General features: G+C 34.5%; 1 protein-coding gene across 7 annotated transcripts in view; it reads right to left on the reverse strand.

The window, feature by feature from the left end:
- Positions 1-21,778, reverse strand: part of PHF3 (PHD finger protein 3) — a 77,200-nt gene that overhangs the window by 24,958 nt on the left and 30,464 nt on the right. For 2 of the 7 annotated variants that reach the window (XM_081045143.1, XM_081045144.1), the window contains 2 exons: positions 8,282-8,443; positions 2,419-4,210 (listed from right to left, as the gene is read on the reverse strand). The exons of 2 other annotated variants lie outside the window; for them this stretch is intronic. In XM_081045143.1, the coding sequence (XP_080901269.1) occupies positions 2,419-4,210; positions 8,282-8,443 (1,954 nt within the window). Of the gene's footprint in view, positions 1-2,418; positions 4,211-8,281; positions 8,444-9,390; positions 9,486-21,778 lie in introns of those variants that run through there. 3 more of the 7 variants (XM_081045147.1, XM_081045146.1, XM_081045145.1) reach the window with 2 other exon arrangements.

The raw sequence follows: 21,778 nt of genomic DNA on the forward strand, positions 1-21,778 counted from the left end.
CTGGAGAGAGGTAGAAACTACAAGGTAATATAAAGTCTACGACTTCTTCCTTCCAAAATACCAACTAGCTTATGCTTAAAAGAAGTTCAAAGGTAACACTGATTTTTGTTTTTTATAAATGAGTATTAGTCCGGTTTTTAAAATAATATGTATACTTTTAGGCTGAATCAGGAAAATAGAAGAAAAAGAACTCGGCATGAAGTGTAAATGATTAAAGTCAGTACCCACTGTCTTTAGAATATGTATATAAGTTGTTTATGGTCAAATACTGTATTTGGCATGCCATGAACAAATCTACATTAAAAAATATAATTTCCAACTGGAAGCACATACAAGAAGCTAACCTCAGTTTCAATACGTGTAAAATGCTGAAGTTAAAGTAGTCTTTACAGAAGCAAAGCTGTCACAAGTGCTAGAAAATGTCATATTAACTAACAGCTTTCAATGTGGCTAGTGCATGAGATAAAAAAAGGGATGACAATTATTTTCAGATAGGCCCTTCCTAATAAATTCATATTCTTATGTGTGACTTAAAATAAAACTACATGTAGCATGACAGGTGCATTTTTTGAGTAATCTCAATGTATCCAAGCACAATGTATCAAAGTAGTGAAGGCTACTTAATATGTAAAGAAAAAAACAATCAATTATTTAGGGTTCTTTATTCACAAAATTGAAGTAATGTGTAATGGTGCTTCCAATATTGATTATTTCCAATGTTATATATTATTCATGTCAATTACATAGAATGAATTCAAAATCCCTACACAAAATCCCACTAATACTCTAAGTAATTTTCCAGACTGAAGCAAAGAAATTCTAGGCTTTAGAGTAGATCCAAAAGGCGGCATTAAGTAAAAACCCATCTTCATTTTAGGAAAATAACTGTTGATGTTTAAGTGAGTCACCATTAAAAAGTATGGGTAAACTCCATCAGAATATAAGTTTATCTACAAAAAAGCTACATTATAACATACTTAACATGCCTTCCAATTCTACACCAAAGTTTCGTTCTAAAAACTCATTCACTATTCTATTACTCTAACCACATGTAATCATGGTGACTTTTAGAAGATTCTAGCAGCAGGAAAACAGCTAGCTAGCTTTACAAAGCACCTCAGTGCACTATCCAGCCCAATTCTATTAGGTCTGAAAATTTAGCAGGTCCACTTCAGAATATGTGAATAAAGTGTTTTAAATAAAAACTGTAAAGAACACATAAGTGGGAGCAAATACAGCACTATATTCCAATAAGTTACAATTTTTAAAAACTGGAACATATTGTTGTAAAGTAACCACTGACACTAAAAATAGGCCACAGGCTGAATCACAAATGAAGAAACCCTTTGACATAAAGTTATTTTTTACAGAATAGCCCCAAGACCTCCCACCGACTCTCTCCCACCACCATCCGTCACACCAAAATCATGTATTACAACACACTTTACTACACTGTCCCTACCTAAAGAATTTCATTTTCATATTGTTGGATAGTACTGAGAAGTCATTCTAACATTTACTTTCACAAGTAAAGACAGTATTACAACATGCAAGTTATAATGTTCTTTTATCATATCAACGTTGATAGAAGTTCCAGCAGCAATCTGAACATGTGAACAGGATAATCTTGCAGCTGCAAACTCCACTTCATCTTGTTTTCCTTTCTTAAAAAGCTAGCAAATAAAATACATGGGTGGGGGCAGTGTCATAAAACTAGGAAACGTCGAATCCTGAGGAAAGAATGCTGAAGGACAGTGCTAAAATCGCTTCTTAAAAAATTAGAATTTACAAGAAATCCTTCAAATCACTGAAAAATTCAGAAAGAAATACATGTTGTTCCTCCATTCCATGTACACACAAAATTCACCTGTGTAATTTAAGTTTTTCTAGCTATCAAATTTCATTCCAAGGTCCAGTTTGATAGTTATGAAGTAGTGCTATTAAGTGTGCTTCCTTTTACCAAAAAAAAAAAAAAAATCTTCAAAAGAGAAATAGTATTTGCATTGTGGCCTTCATACCTTATTGCTAGGTTCTTTTAGAGCCAAATAAAATATATAACTTACAGACCCACAGCAGCATAACAACTTTCTGATTAGCACAAAGATTTTTTTTCCCCAGATGTAATGACTAAATTACACTCTCTAACTGGTTACAATGACAAAACATTTCTATATATACCAGCTGTTAGTTAGGCTATGCTTTCTAAAATGTTCTAGGATGATATATTTGTAAATTCAGTGGCTCTGCTTTTCTATCATTTATCCAGGACTGATAAAAGTTTTTTGTTTCTGTAAAAGTCTTTGCATGTTAAAATAATTTTTCTATAAAGAAGTTCTCATACTAATCCCACCCTAAAAGAGCAATTTCTCTTCAATGTACACAACAAACACACACACACGTGCGCGCACACACACACACCTGTTGCCATGTGGTTTTTTGCAAAACCCACACTGCTTGCTGGGAGTCCACATATATTTGCTTTCAAATGAAGAGCTATGATCTGAGCCTTCTCTTTTTATGGTAGCTATGTTATCTGGAATGAACAATGGTGGCTCATCCAAAGAAAAACTTTTGCTGCTTCTTCTTTGGCGGGGTTGTAGGTTCTTCTCAGGTTTTTTTAGTTTCAGTTTATCCTCCTCCTTAAAATGCTCTACACCACCTGCATGTTCAAGGTCTTCCTTCACATGACTATTGGTTTTCACCGTTGGAGCCAGCTGCTGGGGTTTATGGCACTGTTTCTGGCAGGACTGTAATAAATGTCCAGTTTGTGCAGGATGATGGGGTTCTTTAGAGCAACCAGGGTGACCATGAGGCTTATCACTCAAAGAATAAGCTACGGGTTTGGAAATCTGTACTAAAGTTTGATCTTGTGTTTTTTTCGATATAGAATGAACTTGATTTTTCACTGATTTAACCCCAGAATTGTAACTCTGAATCTTTGAATCCTTATCAACTTGTTTTTTTCTCACTTTGACTGGCCTATGAAAATTTTGCTGAGATTCTGACTCATCAGGGTTTCGTTTCACACTTTTGACACTAACTTTAGTTTTGCTATGTATTAATTCATGCTTTGCTGCAACAATTTTTTTCAGAGTATTTGTGGTCATGTTTTGCTTAGAATGAATTACAAGTCTTGTGTGTTTGGATTTTATGTTTTTTGACTCTAAGCAAGAAACACTACTTGACGGGCTATTTCTATCATCCTCAATGTTTGCAGTTTCATGAGAATCCATTTTAATACTTTCGGTAATATTCAACTGTTTTGAATTTTGGTCAGACGCATCACAAATAGCATTTTCTAAAACAGTACTTTCTGGTTCAAAAGCACGAGTATCAATCACCTCTAAGTTTGAATTACTAAATTCGGTGCTCTCCAACTGTTTATGATTAGACTCTATGTCTTTACAATAACCCAATGATTCTATTTCATTTCTATGAAAGGAGTTCTTAGCTTTCTCAGAAACTTCCATGGCATTCTTGAATTCCAAATTACATTCATTTACTTCATCCACAGAACTGGATACACCTACAAGGCTCTTTTCGGTCTTATTTGAATTTGAACAAGCAGCATCACAAGAGAGAGCAGCAGAAGATGCAGGATCTTCAACAATTTGGTCACCATCATGGGATAATTTTACTGTTTCCTTTGACTCTTGTTCAACTTTCCCCTTTGCCCTCATTTCTTCAACAATAGTGTCATCCAATTTATCTGAAGTAGAATCATTCTGTTCACGTTCTTCTTTATCAGAAAATGTAAACAATGGGCTACTAACAGTCTTGATTTTACATTCCAGAGCTTCATTTTTGTTTTCTTCAATACTATCACAAGTCTCTGAAAGGAGTGGACAATTTAATTCATGAGATGGCACATTCGCTTTTCCCTGATTATTACATTTCTGCTTAGAATCTAATCCAGCTTCATCCCTCATTTCAAGACAAGATGGCACTGAAGAATGACTTGAAGACACAGATTCTTCAATTTGTGGGATCACTTCAATTTGTCCAGTATGTCGGCTACTCCTTCTGCTCTCTTTATGGTACTCAGGTTTCGGTGATGTACAAGCTTCTTCTTTAATTTGACACCTTTCTGGTTGTTTCACCCCTGCTTTAGGTGTAGACACAGTCTTCACAGATGCTTTTTTTGTGCTATTTAAAGGTGCTGCATTTGAACGCTTGGCAATAGTGCTTTGTCGCAAACTTCTTACTTGTTCTATCACAAGGGAAAAAAATAAATAAAAATAACTTAGCTATTTTGCCATGTGTTTCTATTTCAATACAACTTAGAATATATCAATTCTTTATCCTCAACTACAAAATTTATTTGATCGTTTCAATGAAAATGTACTGAACAGTTATTCATGATGGTGATTTTACACACACACACACACACACACACACACACACAAATTGTATGTTTATCAAAGATCTATAAATTCTGGCAGGGGGAAAAAAAAAACCTCTATAAAATTTAGACTATTATACCTTACTACAAGACAGAAATGTTTTCATTAAGTCTCTTTTCTATAAGAAGTAAGCTGGGAGTAAAGTAAGTTAAATGAGTTTACATTAATACCCATCTTAAAGCAAGACTGTCATACAGTTTTAAACATTAAATATTTTTAAATATATAAAACAACAAATTAAGGTGCTAATAAAATCTGAACTAAACCACATATTACAAACAGGACCTGCGAATTTTAAAGCACAGGTTCAAAAGAACTCTAATTCCTTTCTATGTGTGTTTCAGATATATCACCATTTTAGCACTCAAGCTATTCCTAAACAATGAAGTATATACTAGAGTATTAGATACAGATCAACAAAAAGAAAAATTACAATTAAAAAGATTTAAACCAAGAAAATCTATCTTAAGAGAAAATGAAGAATGTGTGAAAATAATAAAGCTTCCCACCTTTAATAATGCTTCGAGCAAACAAAGAATCTATGAATTTGAGTTTTTCTTCCTTTCCCCATCCTAACACATCCTCCAGGGAAAAGAAAAACACAAAGTGAAAAGAAAACTGGAAAGAAAGAGAGCTAAATAATTAACTAAGTAGAAAAACAACCCACAAACTGAAATAAAAAGTAAACAAGCTATTTCCAAACCTATGCATATCCAATACCTCTGAATCAACTGTATAAAAATTGAACATTACCAAATTTTTTTAAGTCTCCTTTTCAATGCAAAACTTTGCTATGCACTAATATTTAGAACATTTCTTTCATTTGTTATACATCACTCAACTGGGAGGCTCTTGAAGATATCGCATGTCCCTATTTGTCTATAAGTTCTAAGTGATAGTACACTATTTCACTCTCAGGTGTCCCAGTTTGGACAAGAAAGTATATGGCCATTCTAAGCTTAAAGACCCTTCCTAATTTCTCCCAGGAGTTGGCACAATATGTGGTTATTAGGTAAATACTCAACAACTTTTAAAAATTACTTAGTGGATTATGAACTGTTTATCACATGCTCAGCTGTATCACATTTTTGAACAACTAAAATTTTAATGGTTTGCTGTCAATATTTAGATGATTTTTAAAGATCTGACAACAGCTTGTAATAATTTAACCTCTATTTTATCCATCTGCCTTGATATAAACTAAATGAAGTTTCAACACCCATGACCTAAATAGTTGCTAAAAATGACAAATGAATAGCATATTCAACTAGTAGAAGGTATTCAGATAAATTATTTTGCAACAGTAACTGATTTACTGAGCAAAGAATAAAGTCACTTTTGCTCCTCTAAAAACTAACTGCCTTAGCTAGAAGACTGATTGTTTAGGCCAAAAATTATTTGTCTATAATGTTCAAATTTTATTCTTTTCATTTCTCAAAGCCACAAATGTATACCAAGTAACTGATTAAAAATATAAATTGAGATAAAGATGATAAAATAAATATATGCATCTAAGTTAATACACCTCTCAAAACCCCACTAAAGCTCTAGAAAATGCATGAATCTAAAAGGAAACAAAGAACAGGAGAAAATAGTTACAATTTTGGAAGCCAAACAACAAATATCAAGAAGTAACTGATGTAGATGGAAAAGGCTGAAGAATTGGTGACTGCAGATGATTTCAAAGCGGGGATGAAGGCAGGTGGTTAACAGGAGAAGAGCTAAACGCTATTTAAGAAGCAGTTAGGTCTCTTTCTCTCTCTCTCTCTCTCTCTCTCTCTCTCTCTCTCTCTCTCTCTCTCTCTCTCTCTCTCTCTCCCCCCCCTCCTCCCACCCCCACCCCACTCCCCCGCCCCCTTCCCTGGTCCTAATCCCAGACTGGAGGGCTAATCCTCTGCAGTGTAAAACAGGGTTTCTAGACTAAGGAACATCAGTCACAGATACAGTGGGTAAAATACACTGAAATTTGTGAGAGTAAGCGAATGTGTATATACTGAAAACCAAGACATCCTAGTCAACTTCCCTCAAGGACTCATATGCTAGCAATTTAATGAACCTAAGGAGAATAACCAAATTTCTGACATCAGGGATTCTTCCAAAAACCAGCACAGCCAGATCACCACACAGTGACACTTACAGTTAACAAAAGCCAACACACACATTAAAATATTCCACACAGTTTTAGTTCTCTACTCCTAAACATGAGCAAACAATCAAGGATCAGACATTTTAAGGAAATCTCTAACATAAAAGATTGAAGTTAAACAAAATTACAACGTGGAGAAAAAGAAACTATTAAAGACAAAAAAAAAAATTTTTAAACACCATAGTTACCTTACAAAAGACAACAGAAGATATTGCACACATGAAACAACACTAGAACGCTACAAAAAGGACTGTTCCCAAAACAAAATTATGAAATTAGAAATGCAAAACTTCATAGAAAAGTTTGAGGATAAACATGAGGAAATTTCAGCAAGTACATGAAAAAGACAAAGAATTGGAAAGTAGGCAAGATGAAGACAATAGAAGACAGTCCCTTCTATCAAACACTTGAATAACAGGAGTTCCAAAAATCAAGAGCTGAGAAAATGAAGGTAATTACCAATGAAACAATTCAAGAAATTTTCCCAGAATTGAGTAACAATCGTTTTCAGACTAAAATGATCTACTGAATACGTAAAGCACACCCACACCAAGGTACATTATCAGAAATATCGAAGCGCTAGAGCCGAAGAAGAGATTCCACAAACTTCCAATAGAAAACAACTAACATAAAAAAAGGGGGGGGGAACGGAACACCAAAATAAATTTCTCATCGACACTGAAGTTAGAGAAAAATGGAACAACACATTCAAATTTCTGAAGGAAAATAATTTCCAATCCTGAATTCTATGTTCAAACAGACCATGATTCCAACATGAGAACAGAATAAATAATTTGCAAACATACAAAGTTTAAAAGTATCTATCTCCGTATTCTTTTTTCTCGCAAAATTACTAGAAGAGGTATGTTACCAAAACAAAGGAGTTAAACCAAAAAAGAGGAAATAAGAACTGTAACACAGAACAAAATCATCAAACTGTAAAGGGAGAGCCCTGGAAAACAGCTGTGCATCAGGCTTAGAGGGCTAACACACCAGTCCACACAAGAGCGGATCATAAGGCTCCAAGAGATACTTCTTCAATAAAATGAAAATAATATTTGATATGCACAAATATCTTTAGGAAAAATTAAGACAACCAGCAGAGTAGGCGGGGTGTACTGACATGTATGCAGAAAACTACAAATGTATAAAACTAAGCAAGTGAACAACAAAAGCAATTACTAAGTCAGAAAGACAAAAAATTGTATACAAAAAGTAACCATAGTTTATTAAATAGATCATATCTGAGAGCATACAAAAGTCACAGTAACACTAACATAAATAATTACTACTGCTGTAACAAAATTATATAGAAGGATGAAAAAAAACATCCTTTTGTGTGTTTGGAACAAGAGAATAGAATACTAAATTTTCGCGATCCAAGGTGGGAAGTCAATAAATACCTACATCAGAAAATCAAAAAGTAGCAATATACATATGTTAACTAAGACATGAAAGTAAATATCAAAAAAATGTAATAAAACCAGCTGCAAGTTAATAGTGGTTTCTTCTAGGAAAATAGACATAGTGGGGTGGCAAGTATTGGAAACTTACAAAACTAGTCAACTCTTTAAATTATGTGAATGTATAATTTCAATAAAAAATTCTTTAAATTATACCAAAAATTTGTATAATTTCAAAATTGATTATTATCAAAATGCTAAGCAAGTTGACAATTTATGACATCTGTCCCTACACCTTTGATTTTCTAGGTAATCTTTGGAAGGATTACCTTGTGCCATTAAACGTGGTGATTTTCTTGGTGATCTCACTGAATTGTCTTCTACTTTGTCCCTCAAATTCCTGTTAGGTAAAATCAGTTCTTCTTCATCAATGGTATCATTGCCACTGTCTTTAACAACTCCTTCGTCCATAATATCGTCAAGACCAACAACTAGAAAAAAACAAAAACAACAAAAAAATTACTTCTAAAAAATATTGGGGATGTTAAGTACTTGATGGCAGTACAAAAAACACTGTGAGACGGTTTAATACAATACTGTGTAGTCGTGAAAATCTAAACCTACTCCTAATATGTGATATTGCAACTAATAAGCTCCCAATTTAGTTTTACAAACTTCTACCTTATGAAGTAACTAGTCAAAGTGAAGATTAGCTATAATCTTTCTTGGTTTAAGAAAGAATTCCACATGGAATCACTCTCAATGTACCTTTGCGAACATAATAAGCAACTATACCTGAGTACTCAATTATCCCAATTTTGGTTAAAGTAGTACCAAAGAGTATAATATCCTTGAAAAGCTTGTGATATAGGTTCATGCTAAAATGAAAGCTTCTAGTTGTAACTGGAATTCTATTCCTTAGACTTTATACTACATGTGTTAAAGTTAAGTATTGTAGATGTACTTTACAGTGGTAGCAAACACACACACACACACACACATACACACACACACACACACACACACACACAAAACACCATGCAACTTTCCCCTACCCCAAATGTTAGAGAAAATCGTAGGTGTTTAATATAGTTATAATTAAATTACCTTCTCCTAGTCAAAAGAGAAACAGTCATTCATTTAATGGGGTGGGGAGATATGCAAAAGGATTGGGAACTACTAAAGAAAATATAAACACTGAAATAATCTTTACATTGTCATTGGGTTTATTTCTCTATATAACAAATGCACCTTAACTCAGACATATAGCAAATCTAAATGTGCAGTTGTATGAAATCTTGTCAAAAGAATGTGTTTATTTAGATCAGAAGACCTGAATTAAAATCCCTGCTAAAATACTTATAAAACTTGACCAAGTCACTTAACCTATCAGTTTCTTTATCTCTAAAATGAGAATAACAATACCTGTCCTACCTACCTCACAGGGCTGTTGTGAGGATCAAGTGAGATGATGTATGAGAACTCACTTTGTAAACTTAGAGCACTATACAAATGTTAGTTATTATCTTCATCCTAGGGGTTAGAAGGAACCTCAAGAAGTTATCTAGTCCTCATCTTTGTATCCAAGTAGAACTTCATTTAAAAGAGCTCAACAAGATAGTGGTCTATCCTAAAATTTAAAGAGAACAAAATTCCTTATAAATATACTTTCAAATAGTACAAAGTTTTTGAAGAGCAATTTGACAACAAAACAGAATCACAAAACTGCTAACACACTTTGACTAAAAAATTATATAGAAAAAACAATGGATTACGAAAAAAATGCTGCCTAGGAAACATACTATTGTCCTTACATTTAGACAAACAGAATAAAAAGATTAGCAGGAAATAGATGAAATTTATTCTACAAAAGAATATACTTTTTTCCTATTTTCCATGTTTCCTGCCATATGCATGTATTACTCTCAAAAACAGAGCATCACTATACTATACACCAAAAGCTTACAGAAGAAGAATACTTTAGGAAAATTCATCAGGACTCATTTAAGATATAATGAGGGGAGAAAGGTGGGGAGTTGTTGAGTTAAAAGGCTACTCCACCATGATGGAATACTTATGTTGCCACACATTCATATATACTCTCAAAGAATTGGTTAACATTATATTAATAGTTCCACCAATTTCATTTAAAAAAGCAAAATTTAAGGCTACTTTTCATGTCAATTTTATAGAAAGGCCTATACATACAATGTATGTGCTACAAACATGAATGGATAGAAATGGATAGAGAAAAAAGCACTATAATAGCATTATCAGTCACTATCTCTAATGGTAAGTTAGATAGGAATTGTGGATTTTTTAATCATTGTTGCACTATCTTTTCACACTTTCTACAATGAGAATGCATTTCCTATTATAATTAGGAGAGAAAGGAACAATTCAAAACAGGAAAACAATCCAGGAGAAAAGTGATTAAAGCCTGATTAATAGTGTTTCTTGGTAGGGAGTGAAAAGGTATGTCATGATTTTAGAGCCATATTGCAAAGCAGAATCAACAAGATTTAGCAAGTCAAATTCAAAGATCAATTATTAGGTTTTATTTTATTCCATTTCCTAACATCATCTGACACAGCTGGACCTTCTCCCCTTCTTGAATCCCTTTCTCATCACTTAGCTCCTGGATATCACATCCTCCTATCTCACTAGCCACTTCTCAGTATTCTTTGTTAGATCCTCTCCTTGCACATGTCTGCATGCTGAAGGAATTAAGGGTTCAGTCCTCCCATTTCTCCTCTTCATCTGCACTCACTCTTCCCTAAGTGATCTCATCCCATCTATAGTCCCACCTATAACTCTCAAAGTCCCACTGGATAACTCTCAAAGCTTTTTTTCCAGCCCCAATTCAGTTGCCTTCTGGAGGAGTGTAATTTGACATCTCCACTAGGTTGTCTAATAAGTACCTCAAACTTAGTATATTGAAAATAAACACTGATTCTACCCATTCTCACTCTCCTCAATAAAACTGCCCCTCCTAGGGTATTTCCAGAACGGAACTTCCATTTATTCGCGTAGCTGTTCAAGCCTACAACTCTAGAACTATCCTTAGCTCATCTCTTCTCATATCCCATATCCAAGCAATCAGCATATCCTGCTAGCTCTACCTGCAAAACCTATCACTCACCTGACCATCTACCACCTCCACAGCTGACAGTCTACTCCAAATTACCATCATCTCTCATCAATAGACTCCCAGTGTCCCAGGTTCCTCTAGTGCCACTCTCTCTACCTCCTACACACATACACACAATTTATTCTCCCACACAATCATTGTGATGCTTCTAAACAACATGCTAAGTCTTATCATGTTACCATTTTCCTGTTTAAGAACCTCCAAATCCTTACCAACACATTTAGATTAATATCCAAAATCCTAGGCAGGGCCCACAGGTTCTAAGATCTTCCCCCAATCAACTGCTCTGACATATCTCCTACCACTCTATGACTCATTCAGCACCAGTGACACTGGCCTTTCCTGAACACAGGAAAGCATAAGGCCATCTCAGGGTCTTTGTACTGGGTAATTCCTCTGCCTGGAGCTCTTTTCTCCCAGATATACATATGGCTCACTCTCTTGCTTCACTCAAGTTTCACACAAACATCACCTTCCCGGAGAATCCTTCCCTAATGATCTTGTCCAAAACAGTACATACTCTCATCACTGCCTTCTAAACCCTTGGTGTACTTTATCCTCCACCCAATTAAATATCTGTTTATTAATTGTCTTCTCCACTAGAATGTAATTTCTACAAGTCAGAAACTTTATCTCTTATTCATTGTTGAAATTCCAAAACTTAGAATAACCACCTGGTACATAGTAGACACTCCAGAAATATTTGCTGAATGAAAGAATTAGGGGAAAAAAGGGACCAGGAAAATTTAACGTTAATGAGTTAATGTTTCCATTAATCAAAAGAGAGAAACTGGAAAGAACAAATTTGGAAGTAAGGTAATGACTTCACGTTTTGGATACATTGATGGCATGAAGAAAAAGAACTGGCAAAAGAAGCATCAAAGTAATACAACATCACAAAAGAAGGATAATGAGAATTTCAAGGAAGTGGGGATCAGGAAGGTTAGAAAAAAGGAAGGAGAAAAATCCATTAATTTGACTCACAGAAGCAGAGGGTCAGATGACAAGAAGTTAAAAAGTAAATAAATGAAGAATGGCAACTGCTATCTCTTTTTTGTTTTTAAGAAGTTTAGGGGTGGCCACATGGCTCAGTTGGTTAGAGTGTGAGCTCTCAACAACAAGGTTGCTGGTGCATGGGATGGTGGGCTGTGCCCCCTGCAACTAAAGATTGAAAAAGCAGACTGGACTTGGAGCTGAGCTGCGCCCTCCACTAAATTGAAGGACAACTTAGAGCTGATGAGCCCTGGAGAAACAGTGTTCCCCAATAAAATTTTTAAATTTTTTTTTTAAAGTTTAATGGTAAAAGTCAGAAAAGGGGGACAATCAATGGAAGAAGTTAAAGGGATAAAAGATGGTTTTTCTATATAAGTGACAGAAATGGGGAGAGGGGAAGGAGGTAAAGTAGGTAGGTAGTCACATCAAACAGAGAGATGAGGGAATACGGAGAATGAGGCAAAAGAAGGAAGTGGAGAGGGAAGGGAAGGAGAGGAGGACAGAAAATCAACAGAGATTTAAGCATGTTTGTGTGACTGGAACGTAACTTAGAAAGTAAGTGATGCCTTGAGGCCCCCTCATCAGGCAAAAACTTCATCAACCAACAACCTACAATTAGGATACTTAAGGTTGCATTTGAGATATTTCTCAGAGGTAAGTTTCCAAGAATACAGCCTTTTGTGTACTTCTACTTCTGGCAACATAGTTCCTTCATCTCAAAAAAGTCCACCTTTACATTAAATGAAGCTCTGTACTGTCTCCAACATTTTCAGGGCAATCATGCTGACCCAGGCTTCCCCAAAAATAAATCACCTACTTAACCTCTCAATGCCTTAAATTCTACTACAAAATGGAGATACTAGTGGTCAAAGGGTTGCTATGATCCATCAAATTAATATGTGTAAAGGGCTTTGAACAGTATCTGGCATTTAGAAAGCATCACACTAACAGTTAACTTTTGTTTCAGAGTCTCCCTGCTCATGTACCTCACCATCAAAAACTATGTATTCTTTCTCACTTATTTTCCTCAACTCCTCCCAGAATAAATCAACTATTAAAAAAAAAAATCTGAGATTTCTTCTTTTAATCCATTCATCTGATTAAACTAATTCACAGTAAAGAATGAATAATCTAAGGCAAAACCCTTCCAATTAGGTATCTGTGTTTTAAAGTGTTTAATCCAACCGCTTTTGCTAAGAAAATGAACAGAAGTGAAGGAGAATTTGGGTTCTTTTCAGAACACTACCTATTTTCAAGTACCTCACATCTTCCCCTCCCATAAATAAGGCAAATTAAGATTCAGTACTTGATATCCAACTTTTTAAAAAATGGCTGGACCTATTCACTATATCCACTAAAATGGGAACTTCAGGTTACCAAAAAAAAAAAAAAAAAAGAAAAAAAGCAATAATCTGAATTGTTTAAGAAACAAGTGTACAGCCAGCCACGGCATGCAGAAAAAACAAAAATGCTTTTTACTCCCTCCTACATTCCAGAATTAGGCGTCATTCTCATTTGTAAGTTTTGGCATAAAATCTATAGTCATACTCAGAAATCTCCTTCAGCCTGAATTTAAATCACATTAAAATTCTTCCAATCCCCATATAGCCCTATTTAAATAAACGTGCTGAGCTCTGATGTCAGTCAAGTCTATGTGAAATCCTCCTAACACTAGTACTACTTTATTTCATTCCAATCTATCTTTTTGGGAAGAAGGGTAAATGAGATAAAAACTAAATAAAACCAAACCATTTGGAGTTAAATTTATTAAATTCCTCAATAACTGGGAAATCACTTTAATACCATACAAAAGGGAAAACCACGAATACAGTAAGGAATTCTTCACACTTGACATCCCTTAATTCACGCTGTCAGTACAAAGGCCAAACTCAACTCAACTCTACTTCTAGGACAGTTATTTTTTCTACTATAAAAGTTGGCATTAAGTGTCAGGTTTGAGAAAAAAACTAAAGAACATGGTATTTTTGCAGAGTCACAAAAAAGATATCTAACCTATAGGGCTTGTATTTTAAAACAGAGTAAGAAAATACATGGAAACATCCTCGAAAAAGAGCTCCACAGCTTTCTCCCGTAACACTGCAGAAGACCACCCAGCCTCTACTTGGTCTCCCTTCAGTTAGAGTTCTTTTCCTTCATGGATGATTCGTACATTTATTCCCAAAAAAGGCTGTGGCATGATATACACCATCAAGACATGTTATTAGCTTGGTGCAAAAGTTATTGCGGTTTTTGCAATTATTTTTAACCTTTTAAACCACAAGTACTATTTTGTGGTGAATTTATCATTTTAGATGTTAACATACTTCCTAATTTGAAAAATACAAATGATGCTACTATACACACATATTTTTCCTCTTCAATTCTTTCTTTACAATAAAACTTTAAAACATAGGTTTACTGAGTCAAAGGCGGCATACATACCAGGGGTGCCAAAAGAATGCATACACACTTTTAAGAGATGTTATCTCTGCTCAAGCAGTAGTTCGCCGTAATCAGAAGTGTCTGGACGCTGAGGGTAACCACTTTGAGCACCTCTTTTAATTGAAGAAGTCAAACATGACTTGTATTCATCTTGTTTTCAGTATATATTGAGTATTACAATTCACACAGTTTTTTCCTTTCTTAAAATGTGTACACATTTTTGGCACCCTCTGTATATACATTTTATATATATTAAAAATATATATTTAACTGTGTTATGTATCTCATATGACTTTTCATAAAGATTACATACAATTTAGAAAGCAAAGAGCTTCATATTAATCCTCAATAAGAACTCACAAGCACCGAGTTTCAGATCTTTAAAAGAAACAAGGTTACTAAAAAAGCTTAACACTTCAGATGTGTATATTATACTTCCTTTTTGTATTTCTTTAGTTTTGCCTACTACTCTCCTACTCAGGTCTTAGTGCGATTTTCTCTTAATAATTTATATGAATTCTTCATGTAATATCTGTGTTACCTATTTAATGCCAAGTATTTTCCCTGTTTATCTCATTTTAGTATTATTTTATATCAACCAAGGTTGATTTTCTTCAGAATATTGTTTTCAGTTATTCCAACACTATTAAATTATCAAATATTTCTGCTGTAATTCATATTTACTTTAACACATTCTAAAGTCTCATATTTAAATATGCACAAATATTTCAACTTTTGTCAAACTCAACTTCATATCTTGGGGGAAACTGGTCAGTATTTCATGGAAAGGGGTTTTTCTACCAAACAAGTCTAAAAGATAATGGGTTAAATAAAGTTAAAACAGTTTCTTCACTGCAGATCTTCAGTGTCTTCAATACGCTAAAGGACATTATATGCAGGAAAGAACTGCATGTGGTATAGAGTGTAACTGTTTCCCAAGCTCTGTCTCTCTCTCCCCACCCTACACACACACACCAAAAACACATACATCAAACTGCTATTATTTCAGAGACTTTTCCCTCTCTTATTTGCATTTTTAATCCATCTCACCTTAAAAATATTTTGTTAAAAAAATTTCTTCCCAAAATGTGCAATACATGTGTGAATGCCTAGAAAAAGAAGCTAGAAAGGAATACACTAAACAAAGGTTTTCTATGCAGAGGGAAGTAGTAGTATTATTGGTGCCATTTTTTTAAAGCTTTTTTTCTTAATCAAAGTTACACTTGCACATGGTTTTATCCATCTCTAGCTCCATAAAGTTTGTTAAGACAGACATTAATGCCTAACACCCACTTCCCCCACTGAACCTCAATTACTTCATTGGGAAAAAGCAGGTATTACCAGCCTTCTCTGAAAGGTTGCTGTAAGAACTGAATAAACTAATGTAGCTTCTAACACAGTACTGATACGCAAACAATAATATCTTAAATAAATAGTACCCATTATTAGTATATCCTGGCAAATCTTTTCAAATAACTTTCTATAGCCCTAATTGCCCTTCATCTGACCCTTCCCAACTGTCTAAATAATTGCTCTTTGCCAAGATTATTCTATCAAGCTAGTATAAAAGTGAGATGTTAATCATTACCTAAAAATTTAACATGTTAATTCTATCCTAAAATGTTGTAAATCATTTTACCTTTACTGAGTACCTGCTATGTGTCACATGCTGGCCTAGATTACTCTAGATGCAAATGAAATTATTACAACAAATGACTTAGTTTCTTCAAAAAATAAATATCAAGAAAAGATGAAGGAAGAAGGTAGGGAAAACTAACATAGACTGAAATAAACTTACATATCAACCAATTCTTTAAGTTCTGATTATTTAAATTCTGATTCACCTTATTTAAATTCTGATTCAAACTATCAAAAAATGTTGAAGAAACTGAGTAAAACTAAAAGCTGACTATATTTGAAAATACTGTTTTAGGCAGGATAATATTACTGTATTTTTTTAAAGAATTCTTCTAATTTAGAGATACACGCCGACATATTTACAGATGAAATTACAGTAAAGTCCTCACTTAACGTGAATGATAGATTCTACAATTTTAAGTGAAATGACATGCAAAAAAAAACCAGTTTTACCATAGGCTAATTGATATAAACAAGAGTTAGGTTCCCATGGCATCTCGTCACCGTTATCACAAAATGACATTAAACAAAAGGACATTATTCAAGGGCATGCTACATATGATTTCTGGGCTGTTTCAAAATAATCTCAGGAGGTAGGAGAGGGGAAGAAATAAGTGGGGTATAGATGAAAAAAGACCAACTATTCACTGTTTAAGCTGAGTAACAGGTAACATGGGGGTTCATTTACTATTCTATGTTTTTCATAAAATACATTTAAAAAAAAACTTCTTGTGAAACTTCAGTTTATAGCATGTTAGATAAGTCATATGAATAAAAGTAAATAATAATACCGAATACAGATAGGGGAACAAAGGATAGTTTGTAATTTGAACCAGAATGGTTACGGAAAGCCAGGGATAATTGTACTGGTTGTTTATTACACAAGAGCTTCTAGCCCAGTAGAAAAGTAGAGACAGAACTCTAGGTCCCTGTCTGCTCTTTAAGCTGTGCACAGGCCAAAGAGTGCCTTTTCCTGATTCCCAAAGAGGCGTTGTATAGGCTAGGAGCCTGGGGATGACACTGCTGAGATGACTTTTTAGCAAAAGCCTGTACAAGTTAAGGAAACAGCTTTCAAGTTAGAAAACACATGAAGTATCTACATCCTGAGGCAGGAGCGTGTCTAGGATGTTAAGAAGAATAGAATGGGGGCAGGTCTGTGTGGCTAGACTATGGAAAGAGAAGGCAAGAACAGCACATAAAATTAGAGATACCAGGGCAAACTGAGGAGGGCTGGAAAGACTTTAGCTTTTTTCCTTTGTGCAAAATGTAAAGTTCCCAGAGCACTGTGACACAAGAGTGATATGACCTAACATTTTAAAGATCACTCTTGGCGCTCTTTTGAGAAGACTCTGTAAGAAATCCCCAAGGGCAGAAACAGGGAAACCACAGGCTAATGCAATGATCCAGGTGAGAGATGGTTATGGTTAAGGTCACAGTGGCAGTGAAGAAAGTGAGAAGTGCAAGTAGCCAGATTCTGGATATATTCTGAAAATAAAGCCAACAGGATTTGCTGACCAACTGAATATGAAATGTGAAAGAAAAGGGTAAGTAAAGAATGACACAAAATTTTTTGCTGAGCAACTCAAAAGAAAAACTTGCCATTAATACAGATGAGGGAGACTGTAGAAAGAAATGGTACTGGAGGACTTGCAGGGTAGGGAAGTAGGTATCAAGAGTTCAGTTTTAGGCATTAAGCTTAAAATGCCAAATAGACATCCAAAGAAGTAAACACAGGAGTCTAGAGTTTAGGCAAGAAGTTAAGCTATGGAGATATGTGTGTGTGTGTGTGTGTGTGTGTATTTGGGTGTTGAATTAGTTTCTTAAGTCACAAAACTGGATAATATCACAAAAGTGAGTAGAAAATAGAGATTTCTAAAATGATGCCTAAAACCTGAACCCTGAGATACTCGAGTGTGCAGCAGTCAGGAAGATGAAGAGGAGCATCAAAAGAAACTGAGAAGGCAGAAGACAGCAAGGTGAGAGAGTAACTAGGAGACCTATAAACCAAAGGTCAAGTGAATAGATTTCAAAAGGCAGAAACCAACTGAGTTAAACGCCCCTGGTAGGTAGAATGAAAGAGAAGTGGTCTTTGGATCTGCTAACTTGATAGTGACTGGTGAGGGTGAAATCTGAATTTGAAGAGAGATTTCTGCAATAGAGAGCAAGAAAATTCTTTCCAGGAGTTTTGTTATAAACAGAGCAGAAGAACAGGGCAATACAAATATACTAATGAATAAATATAAAAGATGATGTGTGGTAACACTGAATGAAATTCAATTATAAGGATGATAGCGTATATACTTTCTTCGTTTGAATTCCATCAAGCACAGATAAACCAAAAAGTAGAATTGGATACTCCATCATGTTAACTACAAACCACACCTATGGAAAAATGAATAGAAACTTAAACTCAAAACATGAAAATCTTATTTCATAATACATAAATATCTAATTTCATAAATATCTAAATATGTACTTAAATATAAGATATCAGAGCTAAAAATGTACCAAAAGTTTTTGTTTTGTTTTTTATTAACTACCAGGCCATTGAGATTATGAAATTTAGAAAAAATATTGAAATGTACACACCAAATTTTCAATTGGATTAGCTCCACCCCATGTTTTTAAAAACAAGCACAGAGAAAAAAACACTTGTCCAAAAACTGGCCAATTCTAGAAAACCCACAGTGACTAGTCAACACTGTTAATACAAATTTCTGTGTTTGGGGAGTATCAGGGAGTAGGTAGCTGCTTAAGGATTTGCTTGTTTAAATTTTATTTTTATTTCTTAGGTTTTTCTTTTTTGTGGAGCAGCACATGGGAAAATCACTGTCTCACAGTTCATTTACACAGTCCACCAATTGAAAAACTAAGTATGAATGTAATCGTGTAAACACAACCCAAGGGGATACTAAAACTATTTATTAACAGTGGATTACTTTAATATGACAAAAAGGATTGACTAATCACCAAATAAATTAATGCTTTTCATTTGCTATTTCTCTATTTGGAATGTACTTCACTTACCCATGATCTTCAAAAGCCTAGCCATTACGAATCTCTACGGATGCTGCTACTCTTAATGTCACCTACACAGTGACCTGCCCTGAGCTTCACAACTCAAACAAACATGGCCTCTGTGGCTACTCAAACAACGAGACATTGTCTACCACCTTACACTTTACTTACAAGCTCCACGAGGACAAGTACTTTGTCTCAAATACCACTGTATCCTCCAGCACTGGAAAGAGTCTGGCATATTACTCTATGCAATAAATATTTGTTAAATGAACAAACAGTACCGACCACTTTTATGCCAAAGAAAATAATTACACCTCACAATTGTAGAACCATGCTATAAGTTGCTGATACCTAGAATGCTATTTAATGAGAATGCCACTACAAAAAGGAATCAGTTGAAAAAATTATGACTCGACCCTCTTATAAGATGGATCTTACCATAATTTACTGAGTTTCACATTTTAAAGAATCAGATCTCAACTAGGCATTTTGTTTTATAACATTTTGTTTACTTTTACTCAAATATAACAGAAAACCTGAGATAAACGAGACTCAACAAAAAGTTCTTAGAGGAGTACTTATTTTTCAGTAGGTTAAGACTTTAACACTTAACATCCCTAATCTGTAGCAGCCCAAGAAAAAACTTTTAATGGTATACACAACAATAAATGGAATGTAAATTGCATGAAGAATTTGTCATTTTGCTTTCTGATATATCCCTAATTCCTAGAACAGCAGCTGAACACATAGTGTCCAGTCTTGAGCACAACTTCAATAAAAAATGCATGAATATATACAAAAATTTCATAGCTCCCAAGTTTCTATCTCAAGAGATTAGAACCTAAACATTAAACTAAACTCTAAGCAGGAAGTTACCCTTAGCAAGCAAAATAATTAAAACACCTCTACGCTACCACAGTAGTGTTGACTGACCCCTTGCAAAACTCAGAATAAGAATGCTAATAGTTTAGAAAGCACAAATTAAAAGGAAGCATCCCAACATGAAGTAACCAAACAACAAAAAGCTACTCATTCAGAAAGACAGCATTTTTCAGGGTATGTGTATAGCAACCAAAGACTCTTTAGAAATACGACTGATAAAGTCTCTATCTAAAAGAAACTGTGACTAAGAATATTAGAGATTATAGATATAACCTGCCATTTACAATTGCTTCAGAAAGAATACCTAGGAATAAATTTACTAAGGACGTGAAAAATCTATACAGTGAAAACTGTAAGACATTGATGAAAGAAGTTCAAGACACACACACACACACACACACACACACAGAGATGGAAAGATATTCCATGCTCATGGATTGGAACAATATTGTTAAAAGGTCCATACTATCCAAAGCAATCTACATATTCAATGCAATCCCTGTCAAATTCCAATGGAATTTTTCACAGAAATAGAAAAAACAATCCTAAAATTTATATGGAACTACAAAGGGCATCACACTTCCTGACTTCAAACTACACTGCAAAGCTATAGTAATCAAAACAGTTTGGTACTGGCATAAAAACAGACACAGATCAATAGAACAGAACAGAGAGCCCAGAAATAAATCCATGCATATATTAATTACAACAAAGAAGCCAAGAATATACAATGGGAAAAGGACAGTCTCTTCAATAGTGTTGCCAGGAAAACTACATAGCCAAATGCAAAAGAATAAAACTGGACCCCTTATCTTACACAACACACAAAAATCACTTCAAAATGAATTAAAGATATGAATGTAAAACATGAAATTACAAAACTCCTAGAAGGAAACACAGAGGATAAGCTACTTGACATCACTCTCTGGCAGTAATTTTTTGGATTTGACACCAAAAGTAAAAGTAAACAAGTGGGACTACATCAAACTAAAAAGCTTCTGCACAGCAAAGGAAACCATCAACAAAATAAAAACATACAGAATGGGTAAGTCATATATCTGATAAGGGGGTTAATATACAAAATATACAGAGGGTGCCAAAATAATGAAAAATGTATACATATTTTAAAATAACATTTCTTAAAATGTGTATACATTTTTCTGGTACCCATGTATAAAGAACTCCTACAACTCAATAGCAAAAAAAAAAAATTCTTCTTAAATGGGCAGATGAACGTAACAGACATTTTTCCAAAGACCAACAGTTACATGAAAAGGTTTTCAACATCACTAATCATCAGGGAAATGCAAATCAAAACCCCAATGAGGTGGTACCACCTCACACCTTTTAGAATAGCTACCACGAAAAAGATAAGAGATTAGTGCTAGTGTGGAGAAAAGAAAACCCTTGTGAACCTCTGGTTGGAGTGTAAATTGATACAGCCACTATGGAAAACAGTATGAAAGTTCCTCAAAATACTAAAAATGGAACGGCCATATCTAGCAATCTCACAGCTCAGTACCCAAAACAAATGAAAAGAGGATTACTGAAGAGATACCTGCACTCTAATGTTCACTGTAGCACTATTCACAATAGCAAAGATATGGAAACAACTCAAGCGTCTATCAACAGATGAAGGGATAAAGATGATGTGGTGTATATATAACAACGGAATATTATTCAGCCATGAGAAAGAAGG

This window comes from Rhinolophus hipposideros (genome assembly GCF_964194185.1).
Source record: "Rhinolophus hipposideros genome assembly, chromosome: 3".
NCBI classification, from domain to species: Eukaryota; Metazoa; Chordata; class Mammalia; order Chiroptera; family Rhinolophidae; genus Rhinolophus; species Rhinolophus hipposideros.